General features: G+C 43.4%; 1 protein-coding gene across 1 annotated transcript in view; it reads left to right on the top strand.

Moving 5' to 3' along the window:
* Nucleotides 1-3,531, top strand: part of LOC121860244 (nephrin-like) — a 45,121-nt gene extending 41,590 nt beyond the window's left edge. The window contains exons 16-18 of the mRNA XM_042357332.1: nt 541-714; nt 845-966; nt 1,164-3,531. Coding sequence (XP_042213266.1) covers nt 541-714; nt 845-966; nt 1,164-3,047 — 2,180 coding nt within the window. The 3' untranslated portion in view covers nt 3,048-3,531. The remainder of the gene's footprint in view (nt 1-540; nt 715-844; nt 967-1,163) is intronic.
* The last annotated feature ends 23,913 nt before the right edge of the window (nt 3,532-27,444 follow it).

Here is a 27,444-nt window from a genome sequence, read left to right as displayed (position 1 = left end):
CATTCAAGCTTCACTAGGCAGGTATCTATTGACCAGGCGGGTATCAATAATTATCTTGTGTTTATCTGGGATGTAGTGCTATTAGATTTATTTAATGATTATTTTAGCAATACACATAGACTGTACAGTAAATGCAGGTGTATAAATGTTTGGTAATAATCTTGAGTCCAATTCTCCCTATAAATTATATTTTCTCTTAATATTTCTTGGAAAGGAAATTGCAAATGTCGTTTCCAATTTACGTGATAATAACGTCTTTAATTTATACTTTTCACCTCATAAAAAACATATATGTGTTCTGGGGTGTGTGGGCGGGTGTGGGTGTGGGTGGGTGTGGGTGGGTGGGTGGGTGTGGGTGTGTGTGTGCGTGCGTGTAGGGGTTTCTACCGCTGGTTGGGTCTAATTAGAACCTTTGCCTCAGAGAAAATAATAAGGATCCATACAAATAATATCCCTACACAAAGACTAAGTATTGTCCTCCCTTACCAACCTCTTTTTTCTATATCCATTTGACATATTTTATAATTGATGTATGAACAGGTGTGGAGGAGGAGGAGGCAGCCAGCACTAGCAACGTGGAGGACAGCGGAAAGGGTCGAGTACCGAGACTCCTCCTGCTGTTGTTCTCTCTCACCGCGGCTACACTTTTTGTCCTCACCATCTCCATCATTGTTTGTTTTGTCCGTCGACGATCAATTAAGAGAAGTGCCTCAGGTAATGACATCATTCTATATAGTTCTCATTTGCTATTATTTGATAATAAGACTCACTCATTTTTTGAGATGTCAACATGGATGTTGATTTTTTTTTAATCAATGATAAACAAGAAGGTCTCTTCACGTAGGATCATCGAACAAGACTGCAGCCTTAGATGTGTACACCCCAGCAACAACTCCTGGAGACATTAGTCATGATGAGCCTGAGATAAGTTGCTCTCTTGATAACCTTACTCCTGCCAACAACCAAGTGAGTCTCATGTCAGGTGAACTTTTTGTTATTAAAGTTATGCTTATACCAGTCTCTAGTAATAATTATTATGTTTTCCTTCAAAGGTAAACACAAAATAAATTCATGGAAAAGTACTTAGAACTGTGTCAAAACATGGGTTCCAGCTTTTAATTTATTATGGACACAATTCTTGTAGACACCTTTGTGACCAACAGGTTCTGTGCCTTAAGACAACAGCGAGCCCTGAGGAGACCAGACGTGGCGAACACCAGGTGGTGATGACAGGTGAGGCAACACCACCACTCACCGGTCAACAAGATAACAAGGAATCACCTGGGCAATATCCCACACTACCCATCGCCACTCACCAAGTTATTACAAGCTCCCCTAGACCACGCACCTCTTCACCCTTCACCAGTGATAAATCCACCAGGACAACTCACCAACATAGTCCCTCACCGTCAGACAGACACCAAGACACTGAAGACCCTCACCGTTTATGTCTCCCTTCACCACTTACAAGATGCCAAGACCAAAGGGGAACACAGCAGTTACCTACCGCGTCACCACTCGCTGATCACCAAGTCAGAAAGAGAGCGCCACAGTTGATACCTTCATATACCAGTCAACGAGTGAGTGGAGACCTGCAACAATCACACTCTACTTCGCCGCTGGCTACTAGTCCAGGGCGAGTGTGTAACAGCCCCCTACACAACCTAACGAGAGATGTAAGTAAAGAACATATTTTGACTCACTGTGATGGCCTTCCTTCTGATGACAATATCAGTATTTCTTCTGCTGACAGTCCCTTAAAACGGAAAAATAGCGTCAGCAAGAGAGGGAAGGTTTCGGGCCTGACTTCAAATATACCAGATGTATGCCTGAAGAGTTCTAGACCTTACAAGCCCTCGTCGCCTCGTCATCACCAGGAGAAACTTACGGACCACGTGGAGGAGGACCGAGTGTCCTTTTCGTCACTGCACAGTAGCGACTCGTGGGTTAACCATCCAGCTCCTCCAAGATCACCTCCTTCCCATCTACTTCCCAAACGAATTCTTAAGCAGCCACTGTCATCACACTACACCAGCAAAAGTCCCTGCACAACCTTACGTAGCCCAACATTACAGTACTCACCACCTCTCTGCCTTCCCTCCAAACCCGCCACACAAGTCATTTATCATGGCCAGCCCCACATACAACAGCAACTGGAGCAACAACAACTTAAACAACAACATATGCAGCAGTCAGTCACTCAACAGCGTTGTTCACCGCAACAACCAGATCACCAACATGCTCAACCGCTCCTCCAACTTGGACAACATTTCTCAGTGCACCAACTTGAGCGCAGTAATTCACCGATAGAGAAGCTTCAGCTTCAACATAAACATAAGACGGAACAACAAAAAGAGGAAGACTTACAAACTCCTCCGTACAGGCATCATCATCACACCATACATGAGCTATCACGTGAACATGAACAACAAGGACAACAATTGTCACCTCCTCAACATCATCACCAGCAGTGTCATGAGGACCAACAACTTCAATATCAGTTAAAGGAAAATTCATATCAACAACACCAGCAAATTTCCCATGTACATTATCATCAACAGCCGTACGGAAGTACAGCCACTCATCATCATCAACATATGTATGATGGCGTAGATGATCAGAAACATCACGAGGTGCCTCACGGCCAGCAGCTTCACCTGCCTGACCAACATCAACAACTGCACTATCTGCATCACCACCATCAACACTATTCTGGAGTTCATGAACACTTGCACTCTAGTGACGACAAACAACGAGTTTATCACCATAATAAACACAAAGTTCAAGAAAATCAATATATCATGAAGCCGAGCGATAGAGTGCCATCAGCCTTCGTGCCACTGGACTACCAAGAGCATCGTCAAGACCTCCAGTGCTGTACATCACAGCCCCATGTAAGATTTCAGGAGCCACAGCCTCACTCTCCACACACGCAACAGTACGACCCATCGACCTGTCATCCTTCACAGTACTCCACATACTATGCTCGACCTCTGACGTGTTGCGATGAAAGATGTAGACAAAGTATACATGAAAATGTTGCTTAGTCCCTCTTGTGTTGTCACCGATTGACTCCCTTCGTCACCTTAGGTTACCTTTTAAAACTTTTAATTAACATTATCTTTGTTAAATGCTTCATTACTCCTTCATGTACTCTACACAATCATTAGCAAATGCCTTTTAAGAGAGTACAGAAATATCTAGACACCTTAAGCACTGTGAGCATAATGAGTTTTCTTTAGCTTATAATAATGTGTAAAATAGCATATTCTTCAACGGGCAATAATGACCTATCGTATGTAGATTAATAAATCCAAGTTTCCCTTAATTATACTAACTGTTTTTATTGGTTCACCGGTAAATAAAGCACTACTCTGTATAACTTCAATTGATTTTATATAATGGGTCGTGTGAGGAAACAGTTGCCATGGCGTTGTAAATTTGAGTGAGATGCGCTTAAGAGATTATACTGGTGTTGTGTCTCACGGTGTAATGTATAATAAACTGGTGTTCTATTTTGATCACACCAAATGAAACGACTTATTTCTATTACAGTGTCTTACTTAACCTTCTGAATGCCTCCATAAGGGTCTTTAAGTGATGATTTACTCCACTTATAAGGGTCTTTGAGTGATGATTTACTCCACTTATAAGGGTCTTTGAGTGATGATTTACTCCACTTATAAGGGTCTTTGAGTGATGATTTACTCCACTTATAAGGGTCTTTGAGTGATGATTTACTCCACTTATAAGGGTCTTTGAGTGATGATTTACTCCACTTATAAGGGTCTTTGAGTAGTGAGTTACTTCACTTCTTAAACGACATTATCAAACTATTGTATTACGAGTTTTAATCTTTTCTTCTGTGGTATAATATTCAGACCTGGAAAACACAGCCTTTGGTTATCTCTAAATGATCCCGCTAAAGACACACTGTACACCTTATCTTCTGTTGCCTCGTTTTGGAGTTTTTCGATTATGAGTTATTTATTGTCACACGAGACCAAATATGTTTCTTCAAGTTGTTTACCCTTACAGACCGACTCTCTGCTGAAGCAATACGTCTGTAAATCATGTACAGTCCACAACGTTTGTTCCTCCTTTTTGTCAATGTTCTTTTAAACATTTTGAAGTTAAGCTCATAAAGCATTATTTATTATGAAAAACATATAATATCGAAGTTAAAATGCATAAACAAAACAACTTAACACTGATATAATGAGGAGCACACACACACACACACACACACACACACACACCCAACATCAAAGACCAACACGTGGAAGAACGTGCTGTAGATCAAAAAATATTTATAAACTTTATTATTTACAAAACAAAATATATTAATGCTGATATTTTGACTGTGCCTGACTGTAGTGAGGCACTGTGGTGATGCTGCAAGAGAGTAATGCCATGTACGAGTCACAAATGACCTCACCATAGACACCATAACTCAATTTCAATCAAGTCGACAACTGTGAAAAATATAGACAAATAAATGTGATAAAATATAGTGTTTTGTTAATAGTCGTATGAAAGTATTGTTCCTTAGGATACATGGGTGAGAGGAACACAAATTAGGAGTTCGATCAACAGAAGTGATTATGTGAAATGACTGACGTGGATGACTTTAATACTGTATATCCGACAAGGATGAGTTTCTTGAAATGAAACAATCAAGAGCTGGAAAAATTGAACGGTCTTGAGTCGACTCGTCGCTGATACACCTGAGACTCTCGGTATTCATGAAATTAATTGGACTGAAACATTCTGAGAAACTGGAAAGGTTCAGGTGAAATTATAAGGTAACATTTTCTCAGAGCTAATTTGAGGCAGAAGAATTTAAAGAGAGATGAGTAGAGTATATAGAAGCACTACACAATGATAAGGATAGAGTAGAGTCTGGCAACAGGTGAGGCAGCTGTGAGCAAAATGAAAAATGATAAAGCTTGTTTGGTTGATCAGCTTCCAGAAGAATTTATAAAACAATTGGGCAAGAATGGGTTCAACTGTTTGACTAAAATGTGTAATTCTATGTACGTCAAAGGAGCTCTTCAAGTGATTCCTATCTAAAGAGCCAGTAGCCCTCATTAATTAGGGATGAGGTGGGATAATAACAAATATATTAATGGGTAAAGTTAAGGGCAGGAGGGCCAGGGGTAGAAGGGCCGGGGGTAGGTGGGGCGGGGGTAGGTGGGGCCGGGGGTAGGTGGGCCGGGGGTTGGTGGGCCGGGGGTTGGTGGGCCGGGAGTGGGTGGGCCGGTGGAAAGCAGAGACGAGGATGGATGAATGAAATTTAAAAATGGGCCCCAAAGAGATGCAAAATCTCGAAGAATTGGTAAAAACAGCCAAAAAAAACCGTTTAGAGTGGAGGACTGTGGTCGCCAACCTTCAGATGTGAGGACGGGACTGTGATTGGTTGACGGTAATCTAAAACATTCAATTGTAATGGACTCAATGCCTTTTGATTAATATTCACGTTGCTGCTCAGTAATTATCTCTACTAATTGTTCCAATTAAGTTTTTCATCAGTGACAGTATTGTATTGGCTTAGCTCTGGCAAAATAATCCATTAATAACTCCAGCCCCAGTGTTTACTCGGAGGCTGTTCCCCTCGGTTGTCAATATAATATAAATAATTAACAAAATAGATAGGAAGTGTATTATATATTCCCCTCAAAGCTAACACAGGTATTGGTATCCATAAGTCACTGCGATGTCTGTAAAGATACGCTTCCCTGTTATCTTTATCACCTACTTGATAGTAATTAATGGCAGTGGAAAATCATCTGTATGTAAATAGAGTCTTTTACATGGCTGATATGACAGGGACTCCATAGTCTCGTATATAACTGTACACTTAAGTAAGTCTTTGTAACAACCATTATTACTGTTACTGGCCTCTTATGTGGGAATACTGGACACTTTCCTTCAACCACTCATACGTTCCTCCGTTACTGATTCATTCCAAGTTAAACGTAGGGAATATTACACTTCCCAATAATATAAAACTATGACATATACAATATAGGTTCTTAATAGTCACTAAACACAGTTATTATCTAGAACAAAAATTAAATATTAATAGTATGTACCGTAGAACCTCACACACCTGTCCATCATTAACATACGTGTCATCCTTCAATCTGCTTAAACAATACTCATTAATGTACATACCTGCCACGATAACGTTATTAATAGCCACACGCAGTAGTAAGTTCACAGGGACTGAATTTCCAATCTCTATCAATATATATTAGATCACCTTTGTTACGAGTTATGGCAATTACATTATCTTTTATGACGCCGCCACATTACCTGTACACACACACACACACACACACACACACACGACGTCAGGTTAATTACCAAACACTACAATCTGATCTCACTCTCTTTAAAGTTCAAGTAATAAACTATTTATTTTACTGAGTTAGATTCCAGTTTCGGCTAAATTACACAACTTGGAAAATAGAAGCCATGACTGTTGGTTCAATCACTGCAAGAGAGGCACCACAGACGACCACCCACCACAAGTAATAATCTTTTACTTCTGGGTAACATGAGGTAACCTTTGCTAGTCTTAGTATATCTGGTAACTCTTAACCCAAAGTGTCTCATCCGAGTTATGAATTATTGTCTTCAGTATTAAAATAATAAAATGTTGACTACCTCTAAGAGAAAAATATCTATTAGGAAGTTCAATTAATCTAAACTCCTCAACTTACTCACCAAGATATAATATATGTTTAGACTCGTTGCCCGAAGCACATAATTAGTAAAGGGAATAACATAAGGATGGACAAAGAATAATGAATGTAGTCACTGAGGAAGACAAATGAGAAAGATACTTAATTATTAAAGGAAAGAGAAGAGCAAGAACATGTGAAATGGGGAGAAGGAAAAGGTGGAAAGGAGTGTAGGATGGAAAGTAATAATGAAGTACAGTATTAAATATGACTTTTTTGTTTTTAGCTGAAACAAGACAATAAAAACGTGTGTAAAAATATATAATCATCGGGTTAAACAGAGATTACGACACAATAACGTACTAGTAAAACATTAGAAGCACATGAGAATGAATGAGAAATAAAAGCTGAATCTATACTGAAGTCCAACGTTCATCCTTTCCTGACCTCGCTGAAATGGCAGGCAAGGGTGAGGATGAAATACATATACAAGGTACACAATACTTCTCCCGGGTTCCATGACGTTTAGTTTTTTCTGGTAATGACGGTTATGCTGACGAGACAACAACGATGAAGATATTATCTCTTCGGTGTGCTAAGTTAAATCCTGGTCATGTACAGGCGAGTCACGGAATAAGGATTAATCACTCTCGACGGTGTAGCCTTAGGTGTCAGGATTAATGACTCAGTGTTTAACAGTTGGCCTCTTGTGTAATTGTTTTTTTTGTTAATTGCCAATATTAGTTTATGGTAAAAGCCTACATGACCCAACAGTCTGAATAACTCCCTGGTGAACTTTATTTAAAAGTATGGGTCCGACACACACCGAGGCCGGGGCCAAAGGTTGAACTTTCATTCGGCTTAATACGTCTGTCTGCCTGTACATCGTTTTCAAGTTCAGTTCGAATCCCTCGCCTCGCCCTGACAGCTGCACTGTCATGCCCTCGACGGGGTCAGCGCGAGTTGCCAGAGTCTAATATTTTTATTTCCTCTCCAAAAGTTTTAGCTAAAGGTTTACTAACATATGTATGTTTATAATGTTAATAGTTAAATTGAATTTATGTTCTGTTCACATGTAGGTGTACAGGTATACAATTGGACAGACATCCCATCACTTGCCACGGTTGTCAAAACGCGTAAAAGAACAGATAATGTTAATTAGTCATTATGTTAACCCACCTTTATGCCGTCAAGGGAGTCGACCATAACATTTGTGACAGTCATCCCAAACTATGATCTACGTTGAGGGAACTTCAGCCTTAAGTCTAAGTCTCTGTACAACACCAATGACAGATCCAATATTCAGCCAAGCCTCTGTGAGATAATTCATCCATTTTAATTTCATCTTTTATTACTTATTCCGCTTCACACCAACACGTTCGGGCACAAGGGAAAAGTGATTATAATATTCCCTCTGCACTCTGGTGCACGGTAATTAACTTTGCATACACTGAAGCAGTTTTACATAACCTATATATTAAACTCTGAGCTGGGAATATTTATGTGAGCACGTTGTTAGGCATCACGTTAGGTTAAGGTTATACAGTTCTACATTATGAGAATTAATTATTTAACCATTAAGTCTATTTTTGTCTAATCATTACCATCAAATTTAACGAATTAATTAACTACCTCCCACACTCCCGAGATTCTCATTAGTATGTAATGGAACCTAGGTAAGGATATTCCAGTCCAGCTTCACTAATTGGGTGAACCTGGCAGAACCCACACCAACACGGCCGCTAACATCCTCCTGGGTAATTACTGCCTTGTTCAGGTGTGTACCAGCTGGCGGGAGGATGGTGACGGAGGAGTACCAGCTGGCGGGAGGATGGTGACGGAGGTGAACCAGCTGGCGGGAGGATGGTGACGGTGGTGTACCAGCTGGCGGGTGGATGGTGACGGAGGTGCACCAGCTGGCGGGAGGATGGTGACGGAGGTGCACCAGCTGGCGGGAGGATGGTGACGGAGGTGCACCAGCTGGCGGGAGGATGGTGACGGAGGTGCACCAGCTGGCGGTTGGATGGTGAGAGTGACGGGGGTGAAGTTGCATCAGAATAATCTAAATATGATTCAGTTTCCCCGAGGGATTTACGCTGTGTTGTAAATACGAAAATAACCTTAGGATTATAATTAACAGCGAGAGGAATATTTATCAGGTCACTTTTATATCGCTTAAAACTAATCAGAATATGAGAGAACTGGAAGCAACGATATGCTTTGGTTCAGTAGGTCATTTATGCCTTAATATGTGAGAGAGTGACGAATGAATTAAATTTTGAGTGAGTCTGCCTATTGTAAGTTATATCTCTGAGTTTTTCTGTCTACGAGTCGGTTTTTGTTAAATAAAATCTTTAATGATATTAATGTTGAAACAGTTTATTTAGCCGGAATAATATAGATACAGAGTGGATAATAACAACAATATTGCCGTAGTTGTGTAGCATCGTGTCCCTCTCACCTTACACGATTCGATTTCACTTTTAACTGTTTCCTTAAGGTTTCGATTCCCCCAAAGAAGAATTTCTCGTTCTAATATATGTGCCATTCTCTTCCACGCCAATTGACATCAAACATGAGGATTCTTTATACATTTATCACCAAGAATTTATATTAAATACTGTGGAATACCATCGTGGTGAAATGGTGACATTACAAAGGTGTTATTATTACCAAGTCGAAGGTTCCTGGTTTAATGTTTTTTTCACTCAAGTAAAGGGAACATAATATCCTGGGGAAGTGTTTTTCATTCGATATTTACTTATGAAATTATTATTTTACAATCCTTATGTTGACTAACTGTAGTACTAAAGACCTAACTTAACTTAACTTAACTTAACTTAACTTAACTTAACTTAACCTTTTTGTGTCCTGTTGTCCCCTACCTGGAGTTAAAGAGTTATTATCTTTATTCGTATGATTTTTTTTCTTCTGAATATTACTTTATCATGTCTGAACCATTTTGTTTCTATTTTGGTAAACAACCAGCAGTACCATAAAGCTTACGGTTATATCTTGTGATTTATTTTCAGTCTTATCCTGGTAGTGGTGTCCGTAGGTGGTGTAACATACGTAGCGTATTTTCTTAAGACTAGGGCCAAACGTTGGGGCAGGCAGACATACTAAGAACGAATGGCAGTACTTTCACTGATCGTAAATAATCGTAAATATGCCCCCATGATTCTTTCATTTCCTTTCTTGTACTATCAACTTTATCACTTACTGAACAACACCCGTAAGCCCGAGGGACCTTTTCTTTGCATAAGGAAGTGTTTATCAGATAGCATCATAAATACATGCCACGCAGAGACAATATATTTGATCCTCTTGTAAAACTTCAACATAGAAACGGTTGTTGACTTATAAAAAAAAAACACTGATATTAATGGACAACTAGTAACTTTCTCAACATATATAAGAGATTTAATAAGACCGTAGCTACAAACTTTGACCTGTAACACTGCAGAGAAATCACACGAGAAATACAACACGAGACCCCAGGCGAAAACTTGCTCATATAAGACACATCACACGGCCATCAGCACTGGGCTCTTTTTATTACTTGTACCGTGAGATCCTGGGCTAACATTCTCCTCTGTGAATACAAAGGAAAACTTAAGCTGCTCGGGAGGTTTTTGTCCTATATATCACGAGGAAAAGAGGACCATGAAAGTAAGTGTTGTGGGTGGTGAGTGTTGTGGGTGGTGAGTGGTGGGTGAGTGGTGTGGGTGGTGAGAGTGTTGTGGGTGGTGGGTGTTGTGGGTGGTGGAGTGTTGGGTGGTGAGTGTTGTGGGTGGTGTGAGTGTTGTGGGTGGTGAGGTGTGGTGTGGTGGTGTTGTGGTGGGTGGGTGTTGTGGGTGGTGAGTGTTGTGGGTGGTGAGTGTTGTGGGTGGTGAGTGTTGTGGGTGGTGGTGTTGTGGGTGGTGAGTGTTGTGGGTGGTGGTGGTGTGGGTGGTGGTGTTGTGGGTGGTGGGTGTTGTGGGTGGTGAGTGTTGTGGGTGAGTGTTGTGGGTGGTGGTGTTGTGGTGTGGTGTTGTGGGTGGTGAGTGTGTGGGTGGTGAGTGGTGTGTGGGTGGTGGAGTGTTGTGGGTGGTGGTGGTGTGGGTGGTGGGTGTTGTGGGTGGTGGTGTTGTGGTGGTGGGTGGTGTGGTGGTGAGTGTTGTGGGTGGTGGTGGTGTGGGTGGTGGGTGTTGGGGTGGTGAGTGTTGTGGGTGGTGAGTGTTGTGGGTGGTGAGTGTGGTGTGGTGGTGGTGGTGTGGTGGTGAGTGTGTTGTGGTGGTGAGTGTTGTGGGTGGTGGTGTTTGGGTGGTGAGTGTTGTGGTGGTGAGTGTTGTGGGTGGTGAGTGTTGTGGGTGGTGAGGTGGGTGGTGGTGTTGTGGGTGGTGGTGGTGTGGGTGGTGGTGGTGTGGTGGTGGTGGTGGTGGTGGTGTGGTGGTGGGTGTTGTGGGTGGTGGTGGTGTGGGTGGGTGGTGTTGTGGGTGGTGGTGTTGTGGGGTGGTGGGTGTTGTGGGTGGTGAGTGTTGTGGGTGGTTGGTGTTGGGTGGTGAGGTGTTGTGTGGGTGGTGGTGGTGTGGTGGTGAGTGTTGTGGGTGGTGAGGTGTTGTGGGTGGTGGTGTGGGTGGTGGTGGTGTGGGTGTGGTGTGGTGTTGTGGGTGGTGGAGTGTGTGGGTGGTGGTGGTGTGGGTGGTTGGTGTTGTGGGTGGTGGTGGTGTGGGTGGTGGTGTGGGTGGTGGTTGGTTGGTGGGGTGTTGTGGGTGGTGGGTGTTGTGGGTGGTGTGAGGTGTTGTGGGTGGTGGTGTGTGGGTGGTGGGTGTTGTGGTTGGTGGGTGTTGTGTGGTGGAGGTGAGTGTTGTGGGTGGTAGTGTTGTGGGTGGTGAGTGTTGTGTGTGAGTGAGGTGTTGTGGGTGGTGGTGGTGTGGGTGGTGGGTGTTGTGGGTGGTGGTGTTGGGAGGGTAGTGTTGTGGGTGGTGAGTGTTGTGGGTGGGTGAGTGTTGTGGTTGGTGGTGTTGTGTGTGGTGAGTGGTGTGGGTGGTGAGTGGTGTGGGTGGTGAGGTGGTGTGGGTGGTGGAGTGGTGTGGGTGGTGAGTGTTGTGGGTGTTGGTGTTGTGGGGTGGTGAGGTGTTGTGGGTGGTGGGTGGTGTGGGTGGTGGTGGTGTGTGTGGGGTGGTGTTGTGTTGGTGAGGTGGTTTGGGTGGTGAGTGGTGAGGTGGTGAGTGTTGTGGGTGGTGAGTGTTGTGGGTGGTGAGTGGGTGGGTGGTGAGTGTTGTGGGTGGTGAGTGTTGTGGGTGTGGTGTTGTGGAGGTGAGTGGTGTGGGTGGTGGTGTTGTGGGTGGTGAGTGTTGTGGGTGGTGAGTGTTGTGGGTGGTGGTGTGGTGTGGGTGGTGGGTGGTGTGGGTGGTGGTGGTGTGGTGGTGGTGTTGTGGGTGGTGTTGTGGTGGTGAGGTGTTGTGGGTGGTGGTGGTGGTGGTGGTGGTGTGGGTGGTGTGGTGGTGTGGGTGGGGTGTTGTGGGGTGGTGGTTATTGGTGGTGAGTGGTGTGGGTGGGTGAGTGTTGTGGGTGGTGAGTGGTGTGGGTGGTGAGTGGTGTGGGTGGTGGTGGTGTGGGTGGTGGTGGTGTGGGTGGTGGGTGTTGTGGGTGGTGGTGTTGTGGGTGGTGGTGTTGTTGTGGTGGTGTTGTGGGTGGTGGGTGTTGTGGTGGTGAGTGTTGTGGGTGGTGGTGTTGTGGTGGTGGTGTTGTGGGTGGTGGTGTTGTGTGTGGTGAGTGTTGGGTGGTGGTGGTGTGGGTGGTGGTGTTGTGGGTGGTGGTGTTGTGGGAGGGTGAGGGTGTTGTGGTGGTGGTGTTGTGGGTGGGTGAGTGTTGTGGGCAGTGAGTGTTGTGGGTGGTGGGTGTTGTGTGTGGTGTGGGTGGTGAGTGTGGTGTGGGTGGTGAGTGGTGTGGGTGGTGGTGGTGTGGGTGTGAGTGTTGTGGGTGGTGGGTGTTGTGGGTGGTGGGTGGTGTGGGTGGTGGTGGTGTGGGTGGTGGTGTTGTGGGTGGTGGTGGTGTGGGTGGTGTGGTGGTGCAGGTGGTGAGTGTTGTGGGTGGTGAGTGTTGTGGGTGGTGGGTGGGTGGGTGGTGGGGTGTTGTGGGGTGGTGGGGTGTTGTGGGTGGTGGATGTTGTGGGGTGGTGGATGGTGGTGGTGGTTGTGGGTTGGTGGGGTGGTTGTGGTTGGTGGTGTTGTGGGTGGTGGAGTGTTGCTGATGGTGAGTGTTGTGGGGTGAGTGTGGTGTGGGTGGTGGGTGTTGTGGGTGGTGGAGTGTTGTGGGTGGTGAGTGTTGTGGGTGGTGAGTGTTGTGGGTGGTGGTGTTGTGGGGAGGTGGGTGTTGTGTGGTGAGTGTTGGTGGGTAGTGAGTGTTGTGGTGGAGGTGGTGTGGGTGGTGGTGGTGTGGGTGGTGGTGTTGTGGGGTGAGTGTTGTGGTGGGTGGGGTGGTGTGGGTGGTGGTGGTGTGGGTGGTGAGGTGTTGTGGTGGTGGTGTTGTGGTGGGTGGTGTTGTGGTGGTGAGTGTTGTGGGAGGTGGAGTGGTGTGGGTGGTGGGTGTGGGTGGTGGTTGGTGTGGTGGTGAGTGTTTTGGGTGGTGAGTGTTGTGATGGTGAGTGTTGTGGGAGGTGAGTGTTGTGGGTAGTGGGTGTTGTGGTGGGTGAGTGTTGTGGGTGGTGGAGTGGTGTGGGTGGTGGGTGTTGTGGGGTGGGTGTTGTGGGTGGTGGTGTTGTGGTGGGTGAGTGTTGTGGGTGGTGGTGGTGTGGGTGGTGGTGTTGTGGGGTGAGTGTGGTGTGGGTGGTGAGTGGTGTGGGAGGGTGAGTGTTGTGGGTGGTGGTGTTGTGATGGTGGGTGTTGTGGGGAGTGGTGGTGTGGGTGGGTGGGTGTGTGGGTGGTGGGTGTTGTGGGTGGTGGTGTGGGTGTGGAGTAGTGTGGGAGGTGAGTGTTGTGGGTGGTGTGGTGTGGTGGTGGAGTGGTGTGGGTGGTGGTGGTGTGGGTGGTGGTGGTGTGGGTGGTGGTGTTTTGGGTGGTGAGTGTTGTGATGGTGAGTGTTGTGGGGTGAGTGTTGTGGGTGGTGAGTGTTGTGGTGGGTGAGGTGTGTGGGTGGTGGTGGTGGGTGGTGAGGTGTTGTGGGGTGAGGTGTTGTGGGTGTTGGGTGTGTGGTGGGTGGGTGTGGGTGGTGGGTGGTTGTGGGTGGTGGTGTTGTGGGTGGTGGTGTGGGTGGTGGTGGTGTGGGGTGGTGTTGTGGGTGGTGGGTGTGTTGCTGATGGTGAGTGTTGTGGAGATGGTGGTGTGGGTGGTGAGTGGTGTGGGTGGTGGTGTTGGTGGGTGGTGTGGTGGTGTGGGTGGGTGAGTAGTGTGGGGAGGTGGGTGTTGTGGGTGGTGGTGGTGTGGGTGGTGAGTGGTGTGGGGAGAGCTTTAAGGTAGAACTCAGAGGAATCGTCCAGTATCTCTCCCCAAGACCTTCTGTAAACCTGAAGACCAGGTTCGGAGGTGCTGTTGTTGTTGTTGTGAATCTCCCTTGTGTTGTAGTTGTTGTTGTTATTATTGTTGATCGTCCCGTTATATTTGTTGTTGTTGTTGTGAATCTCCCTTGTGTTGTAGTTGTTGCTGTTATTGTTGTTGTTGTCTTTGTTGTCTTGTATTTTCGTTGTTGTTGTTTTTATTTTTTATACTAGAGTATTGATCCTTTCTTGTCTTGTTTTTGTTGTTGTTATTTCTGTATTTGGTGTGTGTTTGTCGTTGGTTTTGTTGCCATAGTGATGATCTTTTTATGTTGTTGTTGTCGCCACAGTGATTTTAGTAGACTTATGACGTTACCTCACTGTTAATTCATATCTTACGTGTTAATTTTATAGTAGGCTTTAGTTATATAAGGTGAAGTGCTTTATGTAACATATGAAGATGGAAGTGAAAGCAGTGCAGGACACAAGTAGCAGATACATAAACACAAACAACATAGCCGGAGACAGTTATTGCTGCACAGGTCGTGTGAGTGACAAGCACGGCGCGCTATTTTCCTGTGGCCCTTGGATTCTTCCTATTCTCACTTTGTGTAGAAACTATCTTTGGTTTACATTTATTTTATTTTTTTACCTTATGAACTGTACTTCAATATTTATTTTTTTTAAGCGAAATGGGGATATTGTAATGAGTGTGATGACCCTTTTCGCTAAAGGATTTAAATGAGAAGTGCGCTTTACAGTTTGTGTGACCAGTGTACCCAAGCATTAGCAGATGTCTGGGCGATCAAAGTGGGTAATGGAACGTTTGAGAACAAGCCGCCCATGGGAAGTTATTTGAAGACAAAGTGGTTAAGTGTAACCTACGACGAGTGTAACTTACGATCACTCCTTCTGAGTCCAAAGACCAGGAGGCAGATACTCAACACACTTGTAACAAACTTACTGTATTCTAAATTACAAACTGCTTTAAACATTGTAAATCCTTCATACTGAAAACTATTTTGCGACATTGTGAGGATATTGTAACTCGAATGTAAACATTCTATAGCAAGTCTTCGTGCAGGCCAGGTAGCCAATCACAGTTACGCTTTCAAATCATACCTACCAATCACAAACTAAAGATATCAGCTGGCTTGAGGGCGCCAGATTTATAAACAAAAGAAGCTTAAGAAACAGACACTTGAGAACTGAACCTCGGCGAGGTAGGTTCTCTCTGCTCCCGAGGTACCGCGTGACCATGTTCACCTGCAACCGAGCGAAGGTCGTTGAACTGTATCCAGTCAAGCGCCCTTCGCGCAAGGAACTCAACCTCCTTGTCCTGAGGAAGTTTTGACTCCTCGGGAATCACGGGGTGACAGGGTCGTCCGCAGTGACAGCGGTGACCTTATCGTCACCCTTCGGGAGTGGGGAGAGGCCCAGCAATTAGAAAACATAAGACAAATCAATGGAATCGAGATCCAAGTTGAAGCCTGCCTACAGGACAACTTGGTTTTGGAAGTCATCTCCACACAGAAATCGAACATCTCGAAAACAAGAACTTGCCGAGCTGATCGGAGATCAGCTCTCAATAGTTCGGAAGCTGACCAGTACAGCTGCCCTGGTTGGCTTCCCAAGAAACTTCCTAGCTCCGTTTTGCTGGGATGGAGAAGATCCCAGTAAAACCGTACCAGCGAACCCACTCGTTGCTACAAATGCCAGAAGTACGGCCATCTGGCGCGAGTGTCGTGCTCGGGAGGTGTGTTCAAGCTGCGGGACACCCGGGCACCAGGACGCTAACTGCTTGGCGGCCGCGAAAGTGCGCAGCTTGTGGTGGCCCTCACTCCTCCTCCGACCGGGAGTGTCCAAGTGGAGGAAGTGCAGGGGTGCCAAGCTGCGGACTAACGAAAGACTGAGCTACAAGGAAGCCCTCCTTGTAGTGAAAAATCAAGAAAAGAACAAGCAAGACCAGAACAAGATCGCAACAATTAACCCGATTTCATTACACTATCTTTAACATCGTTTATAGACGTGTATGAGAACATTGAAGAAGACCACGAAGAAGAATGGAAACTGAAAAGCAAAAGAAGAAACAAGAAAAGGAAGAAGTCCAACCAATCACTCGGCCGAAATAGCCTAACGGCGAAGAGGCAAGTAATCCCCCAATACCATCCAAGAAACAGAACCAACACGGACTTGCACCTCAGCGAGTGAAGACACCTCTCTCTGTTCCCGAGGTGCCACGTGCACATGACACTGTCATGGGACCAAGTTAAGGTGGTTCGACTGTACCCGGTCGAGCCCACCTCCCCCAAGAAACTCAACCTCCTTGTCCTGAGGAAGAATTTAGACTCCTCAGGGATCAAAGAGGTCACGAAGGTCGTCCTCAGACCGGGGTGGTGGTGGCCTCACGATCACCTTCTCCGAATGGGGCCAGGCCAGACAACTATCGGACATCAACACCACCAACGACGTCCCCATCGAGGTTAACATTTACGAAGAAAACTTGGTGATGGGAGTGATCTCCCACGCAGGGATCGACCACATGGACCAACACGAGATGGCCGATCTGATCGGGGACCAGCTCCACGTTGTTAAGAGGCTGACCAGTCAAGTGGCCCTGGTCGGCTGTCCCAAGGAACTTCCACGTGAAGTATTACTGGGTTGGGAGATCATCCCACTGAAGCCATACCAACAGGGCCAACCGGGTGCTACAAGTGCCAGACATATGTCCACAGGACCAAGAAATGCAAAGTTCCAGAGGACGTGTGTTCCAGTTGCGCATCCACTGGACATCAGTACAAGAAATGTGACAAGAAAGAAATGTGCAGCTTGTGGTGGCCCACACTCATCATCCGACCGGAGTGTCCCGAGTGGAGGAAGGAGTGTCGGGTAGTCAAGGTGCTACACGATAAGAAGATGACCTACAGGGAGGTTCTCCTTGTAGTGAAAACAGGAGAAAAAACAAGAAAAAAAGAAAAAACAAGAAGAAAAGAAGAAACAAGAACTAAAAGAAACGGAAGGAAAAAAATAAGAAATCAGAAGAAGAACAACAAGAAAAGGATATATGGGCGCCACTAACATTAACCTCCTAAAATAGAACAAGAGAAAAAGAACACGAAAATAACAAGTCTACGGCTGTAATGACCTAAGATGCCGACGGCCAGTAAATTAAATCAACCAACCACCAGCAAGAAAGAGAAGATAGAAGGCCCAGCTCTCAAGACTCGGGAATTTTTAAGATGAAAAAGTTTTATCTATGCTGGAAGAGATGAAACCCTGGAAGGATGTTTTCATGGGGAAATTGGAAAACAGAACAACGCCAAAATGATAAATTACACTTGGCCCGAGTACCAAGAGTTGTTGATGAAGTTCACTGATTTAAGGACGTTTGTCAAGAAAAAATAGCTCAGGGTTTATTTACACTTCTCGTTTAGTTTCCACAAAGTAAACAAACTCATCCTGTACCGCTACGTTCCTCCTTCCTTCTCTGTATCTGTGCAGCTTAAAAGTTGTGCTATCAAATCAGGTGCTCATATATTCGGTACTGCCATGCATTTTATAGTATGGTCCGCCGCCACCCATGTCTGCTAGACCCCGGCGACCAGTCCGTGCCCTGCCCCACGGTGGAGGATCATCTCCCGGCCATAACCCTTATACTTTTGACGTCCAAAATGAATTGTGAAATACACATGTAAATAATGATATTAATCAATTTTATTTATTTTTTATATATCATATATTTCCCATGATATGAATTATCAGTCATAATATACCAGATGATCAATCAATTCCTGAGATTTGAATTATTTCGCTGCAGCATTTACTGTTAAGCTCACCATCATGCAATATCATCTCAAACATTCACCTCTTTACTTATACAAAATTTCTATGTATTTTATTATATAAAACAATTTCCATAGAATATGAAATATATACACAATAAATGTATACTACACAAATTTCACTCAACAGAAAGTCCAGAGCCTCCCTCAACGTCGACGACCAAACTCAGACCACCTGAAGGGTAGCTGGTTGAGGTACACACCTGGTGCTCTCCCACAGCTATTGAGCCTTCTCTTCCACTGCTTGACGGGTGCGCTGCTCCCCAACATTCCACCTTCGACACACCATTTCTCAAAGGTGTTCAATAGGGTTAACGTCTTATCCTTACGAGGGTCAGTCCAGAACCAACATTTCTAGGTGATACTGGACTCAGTCCCTTATTAAATAGCTGCTATGAAAGAGGCCCCGTCTGTCAGACCACGTAATGTGGACGGCAGTTGGAATTACCATAGCTCGGACTGTTAATCAAATATTAATCAATAAAACAGAGTAGCGTTCCCATATCTGAGGGTTGGCGACCACCGTGACCCACTATAAACGTTTCCTGGCTGATTTTACCAATCCTTCAAGATTTTGTATATCTCTGGAACTTTTTAATTTAATTACATTCCAGTCTCTGCCTTTCCCTGGCCCTCCTACCCTCAACTTTGCCCATTAATATCTCTGCTGTTTTCCCCATCCTTAATTATATGACCAAAGTATCTCATTTAAAGTATTTCTCTTGAAGTTTTTGATAACTTTAATACTTCATTTGTTTTCCTGTCAGTGTAACTTATTCTTAACATTCGCTTATAACACCACATTTCAAAGGCCTCTAACTTCTTTCTGGTGTCTGCTGAGAGTATCTACGCCTCTGACCCATACATCAGTCCTGACCATATAAAGCCTTTCCAGCCTTTCTCTGAAATTAAAGTTAATGGACCTTTTTATTAAGTCTTTTAGACCATTAAAAGTTGTTTTTTTAGTGATGTATTCTTGCTATAATTTATTTTGCACATCTACATCACAGTTAATATTGATTCCCAAATACACATTTCCCACTTGTTTTAGTTCCCTCTAACCGACCATTTTTTTTTTAGTTTTTATTTCCAATTTGGAAACAACCATTACTTTCGTTATTACAGCATTAACTTTTAACGCATATTTATCAACATTTTCCTCTAATCTGTTAACCAGTTTTTATGACGCCTCTTCACTATCCGTGATAAGAGCATAAAAGTCATTTATCCTTATTTATGTCTCAGGAATACACCCCATAATTATGAAACATATTTCCAAAACATTATGTACATGACGTAGCACCAGATTGTGTTAATGTCAGAAGTCTTGACCCTCATAATGTTGGTTAACGCTGACTCATATACCCTGTATTCTAGCAGAAACTGTAATTACCACAGCCACAAATACGATACAGTAATTTAATTAAAAGTTACATAAGGTCTTTCTATAAGTAAGAACATGAGTATCCTAACAGACGCACAATAAATAGCTACAATAAAGAAAAACACTAATTTAAATGCCTAAAGACTTAAGAAAAAGTACACACAAGCTTATGGAGAAGCAACCGGAGGAAAATGGTATATTGTAGGTTACGGAGCGCCTGGCTTACCTCCTCATATATCCTTAGTAAACTGACTGGTGTATGAAGAGCTCGTGTGCGAACCTTGAATGTCAGTAATAGAAAATTAGGGAGGAGAAATTGAGGAGAGGAACAGGACAAAGGAAGGAAGAGATTGGTAAAGGGAGAAGAAAAGAGTTGGTGGAGTTAAGCATAAAATAAGATGAAAGAGAAGGACGAGAAAAAATGTGAAAAGAAAGGGTGAGGAAAAATGAGAAAAAAGAAAATAGAGAAAGCGGGAACAACGTGGGGGACGCGGTAAACAGGTGGTTGGAACTAAAGCCAAAAAAGTAAGAAAATGAGTAAAAAAGAAAGCAAGAAGTAAGAGGAAGAGAGAAAGAAGGTGAGAACCGGGAGGAGAGATTTACCCCAGCAAGGTCCTCTGGGAGAGGTGTCTGGTGCCTTGCTGGTGAGAGATGTGTCACCCTCTGCAAGTTCCACTAGTTTCCATGTGTGTGTGTGTGTGTGTGTGTGTGTGTGTGTGTGTGTGTGTGTGTGTGTGTGTGTGTGCTACATCAGCCAGCTAATAATGAAGTTGTTAATGTTGTACAATAGACAGGTGTGTGTAGTCAGACGTGTCTCGGCTCACAGACATACAGGAGAGGTAATGGCAACCTCCTAAAACTTCCTCTATCTTCTCCTCCCCTGTATAGTAGAGACAACCTTCCCTACTTCTCACCTCTTCTCCCTCCCCCTGTGAAGTAAAGACAACCTTCCTACCTTCCTCCCACCTCCTCCCTCCCCCCTGTATAGTAGAGACAACCTTCCCTACCTTCCTCACCTCTCCTCCCTCCCCTGTATAGTAGAGACAACCTTCCCTACCTTCCTCACCTCTTCTCCTCCTGTATAGTAGAGACAACCTTCCCTACCTTCCTCACCTCTCCTCCCTCCCCTGTGAAATGAAAGACAACCTTCCCTACCTTCCTCCACCTCCTCCCTCCCCCTTTATAGTGAGACAACCTTCCCTACCTTCCTCACCTCCTCCTCCCTCCCCTGTGAAGTAAAGACAACCTTCCCCTACCTTCCTCACCCCTCTCTCCCCTCCCCTGTATAGTAGAGACAACCTTCCCTACCTTCCTCACCTCTCCTCCTCCCCCTGTATAGTAGAGACAACCTTCACCTTCTCCTCTCTCCCTCCTCCCTGTATAGTAGAGACAACCTTCCCTCACCTTCCCTCCTCTCCTCCCCTGTATAGTAGAGACAACCCTACCTTCTCACCTCTTCTCCCTCCCCTAGTAGAGACATCCTTCCCCACCTTCCTCACCTCTTCTCCCTCCCCCCTTATAGTAGACAACCTTCCCTACCTTCCTCCACCTCCTCCCCTCCCCTGTATAGTAGAGACATCCTTCCCTACCTTCTCCTCTCCTCCCCTCCTGTATAGTAGAGACAACCTTCCCTACCCCTCACCTCTTCTCCCCTCCCTGTATAGTAGAGACATCCTTCCCCACCTTCCTCCCTCTTCTCCTCCCCTGTATAGTAGAGACAACCTTCCCTACCTTCCTCCTCTCTCCTCCCCCCTGTATAGTAGAGACATCCTTCCCTACCTTCCTCCTCCCTCCTCCTCCTGTATAGTAGAACAACCCTTCCCTACCTTCCTCACCTCTTCTCCCTCCTGTATAGTAGAAACATCCTTCCCCACCTTCCTCACCTCTTCTCCCCTCCCCCTGTATAGTAGAGACAACCTTCCTACCTTCCTCACCTCCTCCTCCCTCCCCTGTATAGTAGAGACAACCTTCCTACCTCACCTCTCCTCCCCTGTATAGTAGAGACAACCTTCCTACCTTCCTCCCTCTTCTCCCCCCCTGTATAGTAGAACAACCTTCCCTACCTTCTCCTCTTCTCCCTCCCCTGTATAGTAGAGACAACCTTCCCTACCTTCCTCACCTTTCTCCCTCCCCTGTATAGTAGACAACCTTCCCTACCTTCCTCCACCTCCTCCCCTCCCCTGTATAGTAGAGACAACCTTCCCTACCTTCCTCCTCTTCTTCCTCCCCTGTATAGTAGAGACAACCTTCCCTACCTTCCTCCCCTCTCCTCCCTCCTCCTGTAGTAGAGAGACAACCTTCTCCCCACCTTCTCCTCTCCTCCCTCCCCCTGTATAGTAGAGACAACCTTCCCTACCTTCCTCACCTCTTCTTCCTCCCCTGTATAGTAAGAGACAACCTTCCCTACCTTCCTCACCTCCTTCTTCCCTCCCCTGTATAGTAGAGACAACCCCCTCTCCTCCACCTCTCCTCCCCTCCCCCTGCTTAGTGAGACAACCTTCCACCTTCCTCACCTCTCCTCCCTCCCCTGTGAAGTAAGACAACCTTCCCACTCCTCACCTCTCCTCCCCTCCCCTGTATAGTAGAGACAACCTTCCCTACACCCCTCACCTCTCCTCCCTCCCCTGTATAGTAGAACAACCTTCCCCTACCTTCTCACCTCCTCCTCCTCCTGAAGTAGAGACAACCTTCCCTACCTTCCTCACCTCTTCTCCTCCCCTGTATAGTAGAGACATCATTTCCCACCTTCCTCACCTCTTCTCCCTCCCCCTGTATAGTAGAGACAACCTTCCCTACCTTCCTCACCTCTTCTCCCTCCCCTGTATAGTAGAGACAACCTTCCCTACCTTCCTCACCCTCTCCTCCCTCCCCTGTATAGTAGAGACAACCTTCCCTACCTTCCTCACCTCTCCTCCCTCCCCTGTATAGTAGAGACAACCTTCCCTACCTTCCTCACCTCTCCTCCCTCCCCCTGTATAGTAGAGACAACCTTCCCTACCTTCCTCACCTCTTCTCCCTCCCCCTGTGAAGTAAAGACAACCTCCCTCACTCTCCCCACTCCCGTTTCTCCTGGCTGTGTAGAAGTAATGTTTGGAGGCTTTACCCTTCTCCCTCCTACAGTAGTACTTATGGCTCCTCCTCCTCCTCCTCCTCCTGTTTAGTACTGCTACTACTGGCCTCAAATAGTGTGTATTTATCATATATTCATAGTCAGGTGAAACATATCTAGGTCAGTCGATCTTTACGGAACTTGGTGTTCTATTTTCCACCTTGTGTAATAGACGATCTTAAACATTATGATCAGAATATTAGTTTCAGTGATGTGTTTCTGCGATTAAGACCAAACATTGACCAAGCAAGAGGCTCTAAAACTGACTCTTGGACTCATATCTGTGTTAGAGCCGGAGCCACAGCCAAGGCCAATATTAACACAACGTTTAGACAGGTGAGGTGGGAAGGATGATGATCGCCAGGCCTTCACTAGCCCTGGCTCTGGCTACTAAGGGAGCAATACTGCCTCTGACTGTACCAGGTGGAAATGTGGCCGACTGTACTCATTACTAGATTAACCCTCATTTTATTATTATTATTATTATTATTATTATTATTATTATTATTATTATTATTATTATTATTATTGCTGTAGTTATTGTTTTTATTTACAATATTTTACTATCATAATTAATGATCAGGTGGTAACAGAGTACACCGTAGCCAGTTATAAGTTATATATAATAATACAACATTGCTTGTACTGACACACTCGTGGATCATATGAATCATAAAACTCACACTTCATGTTATATAAACTTTTGAAATAAAATTGTTTGGTTTTTGTGATTTGAAAATTTGTGTTTCATTCCGAACAGACTAATTAGTGTTACTAATTCACAGAAAATAGGATAAACTCTAATTAATTTCAGTGTTACCCGATCCTGACCGAGTAATGGTGTGGTATGTGTTATGTGGTGGTAGTTAAGACACTGTTGAGGTGGCCAGACTGACATACAAAAACAACACACAATGAACAACACAACACCATACAACACACTTAACAAAAACACAACATCATACAACACACTGAACATCAACAACAGCACTATACAACACACTGAACAACACAACAGCACTATAGAACACACTGAACAACACAACAGCATACAACACACGCTTGCTAATACACCAATAACAAACATTAGATAAAGGTTTATCATAAGAACCATTCAAACACAAGACTAACACAGATATAACCCATAACACACACACACACACACACACACACACACACACACACACACACACACACACACACACACACACACACACATACATACACACACACACACACACACACACACACACACACACACACACACACACACACACACACACTAGTCAACACAACAAACACTGATTACACAAAATACACACCCAACACACTGGACCGAGCGGCAATGGCAGGAAACATACTGTGACTAAAACGACAACACACATTGGTAAACACGACAATAACACTCAGTCGCCAACTTAAAAACAACTCATAACACGCACACTGACAACATAATAACAACTCACAACACAGAAGGAGTGATCACTGAACAGCAACACAACACAACACAAGAGACACAGACAGACGAGTAAGACATCACACGTCACTGGTTATCGTCATCTTTACGCAACACGTGGGCAACAGTGCTGTTCTGCATATCATAATTACCGACGTAATAACTCAACCTTTATGACGATTAAAAATTTTAATGGGGAATTATGTCCCAGATGAGCGGCGCTTGATGGCTAATGAGAATATCCTGTGGGTGGAATTGCTGTGTTGAGAGAGATGAAGTAGGCGGCGTTGATGTGCTGTACTGTACACTCTTTATATATACAGTATATGGTAAACATGATGATCAATTTAAGGTATAATGAATTCATGCGTGTTGCTAAGATCACCTTACAGAGAGAGTTAAAGAATGCCATAACTTGAGGTAGACGTTACGTAACTCCGTGTGTTGTATCCCTGGGAGTACTACTGGAGCCAAGCAGTGCTATACCCAACACACATGACCAGCCTCAACCTTGTCAGTCAATAAAGATCGTGTGGGAATTCTGCAACTTTTTCGATTTAAGAAAACAACAAGTCCAAGAGGTAAATATTTATCTTATATTTAACGTAGAGAAGTAATTGAAGGAACAACGGAAGGTATAACACATCCTCCCTGACTCAAGTTATTGATGACAGAAGTTTGGAGAATTACAATACTGTATATTGACAGTATTGTTGGCAGCCGTGAACTGGGTCTCACATTATCCAAGCCGATAAAAACAGTGTTGGTGAACATTAGTACTTAAATACAAATATAAATTTCTTTCTTGTCAAACATTTGGGTTTAGTAACAATATTTACAGAAACTACAGCTACGATAGCGTTGTATTCTGTGAATGATAACGGCAGAAATGTAAGAAACTCATGTTCGTAGATGCTAAGATCAATATTATTTGTAATTTTTTAAGAAGAAAAATTTATGGGCAGAAATGTTTCAGGACTTTGACAACGATTTAACCAGGAATATTTGTACAAATGTGACAAGAGTTTAGTAAGGATATTGGCAGCCATGTTAGCCGTGGTCTTGGCCAAGAGGCCGCGGCCCAGTTGTTGAAGTTGTTGACAAAGGTATTAGAAAAGTTGTCAGCAACTTCTCGACAGAGTGCTGGAGGCAATTCCATGACGAATACTTGCATAAACTATCTTAAAAGTTCATTGCAAATTTACATTAAAATGGCACCAGTCTCCTGTAGAACACAATTCCCTGCGGTGTGTTTTATTGATTAGTGATGGAAACCAATATAAAAGACATTCATTCATTCATATCATAGATCGCACATTTTAATGCAATAACATATAAACAAAGACATGAAAAGACGTTGGTGTACAGCCTGCTCAGTAAAGACCAGTTCTTGATGAGACTAAACATTTTATGGGGAATAACTCATAAGTTGATTTAATATTAAATCTTCCATAGTCAACAACAACAACAACAACAACAATAATAATAATAATAATAATAATAATAATAATAATAATAATAATGATAATAATAATAATAATAATAATAATAATAATAATAATAATAATAATAATAATAATAATAATAATATTAATATTAATAATAATAATAATAATAATAATAATAAATATTGAGTCAGTATGTGCTCTATATATTTGAGAGGAAAATGTGTATGATTGGTTTAAAAACAATTGACAAATCATGACTAAAATTCCAATACATTAAAAGACACACAAACAGCTAAGTCACCCAATAAGTGAAAATTGGTGTAACTTACAACGGGAAAAAAGTCTTACGATAACCGGTGTTAAAAATGTTATGACTGTGAAACATAAAGAGCGAGAAACTAAAACTATTCAACACACTTGGCCATAAAATACTAAAGCCTAGGAAAAAGTATATAGAAAGAATCACATCAAAGAGCTTGAGAGTTTACAGAAGTTTTCGTCTAAGGATGTTAGTCGTTCGAAAAATATCTTTACAAAATTGTGTTTATACAATATGACACAACGGACGAAGGATTTTGACAACCCATCCGAGACAACAGGAGTCGTAGTGTTTATATTGAAATTCATCGATCACCCCGAGTACAGATACTTTTTTGTAGTTCGAGAGAATATATTTTAGTCTACACAGGATGCTATTTAGATAATCCTGTAATAACTTTAGGGACACGTATGGACGCTTGCAAAGATGAACTGACAGATAGAAATCACTATATCCTTTACAAACATAGATGCATATAAAAGAATAACTAATTAACAACAAAACTTCAGAATCTTATTAATTTGTTTTACCGAAAAGAAATGAATGTTTTTTTTTTTTTCAGTCAAAAAAGCAACGGTAATATACAGTAGTTTACATTAGAGAAAAAATGACACCAAAGATAAAACTCCATATTACATGAGGTAAGAAGCAGTTGTTGGTAAGAACGCACGGTAGAGGAGCCTACACAGTTCTGTACTTGGTTGGTAATGACTAAAACCTTTTATCCAAATTAGAAAGAGAACTTCTAACTTGTGTGTAGATTTATTCAGAGTAAACCTTTGTAAGCAAACTTTGAAAAGACTTTATTATTTACGAACAAATGTTATAATGTCCATCATAACCGGGCTCCCGTACTTAAATTTCAGGTTTTAGCTGTATATAGAAACTATGGTTGATTGATCTTGAAAGTCAACGAAGAAATTGTATTCTTGGGTTGGTGATATATAATATTTGAGAGGCCACCAAATTTGTATTATAGATGCACATGTTAAATAAGTGTCTTTACTCTAGCTATGGTATAAACAAGCAAAAGAAGGAAGTTGTGTACTGACTTTTATAACAGTTTTCCATCATAACAACAACAAAAACAACAACAATAATAATAATAATAATAATAATAATAATAATAATAATAATAATAATAATAATAATAATAATAGTAATAATAATAATAATAATAATATACCATCTGTCTCAGGTTATCTCCACCAACATCTTATTAACAGATACAAAAAATAATGATGTTGATAATGCAAGTCATCAATAATTTTCATCACACATATAACAGCCAATAAAGATTCACAAAACTACACGAGGCTGTATTTACTTAATGCCTTTATGAAAACCACCTCAGCGGGTAATGCCTCAGCGGGTAATGCCTTAATGCTTAATGCCTCAGCGGGTAATGCCGTAATGTTAATGCCTCAGCGGGTAATGCTTCAGTGTTTAATGCACCAGCGGGTAATGCCTCAGTGGGTAATGCCTCAGTGCTTAATGCCTCAGCGGGTAATGCCTCAGTGCTTAATGCATCAGCGGGATAATGCCTTAATGCTTAATGCCTCAGCAGGTTATGTCTTAGTGCTTAATGCTCCAGCAGGTAATGCCTTAATAGCAAATTCCCCAGCGGGTAATGCCTCAATGCTTAATGCCTCAGCAATTAATGCCTCAGTGCTTAATGCCTCAGCGGGTAATGCCTCAATGTTTAATGCCTCATCAGGTAATGCTTCAGTGCTTAATT

This window comes from Homarus americanus, unplaced genomic scaffold (genome assembly GCF_018991925.1).
Source record: "Homarus americanus isolate GMGI-L3 unplaced genomic scaffold, GMGI_Hamer_2.0 scaffold21914, whole genome shotgun sequence".
Taxonomy (NCBI): Eukaryota; Metazoa; Arthropoda; class Malacostraca; order Decapoda; family Nephropidae; genus Homarus; species Homarus americanus.
The sequence above is the reverse complement of the archived record's forward strand: the minus strand, read 5'-3'. Positions and strand labels throughout refer to the sequence as shown.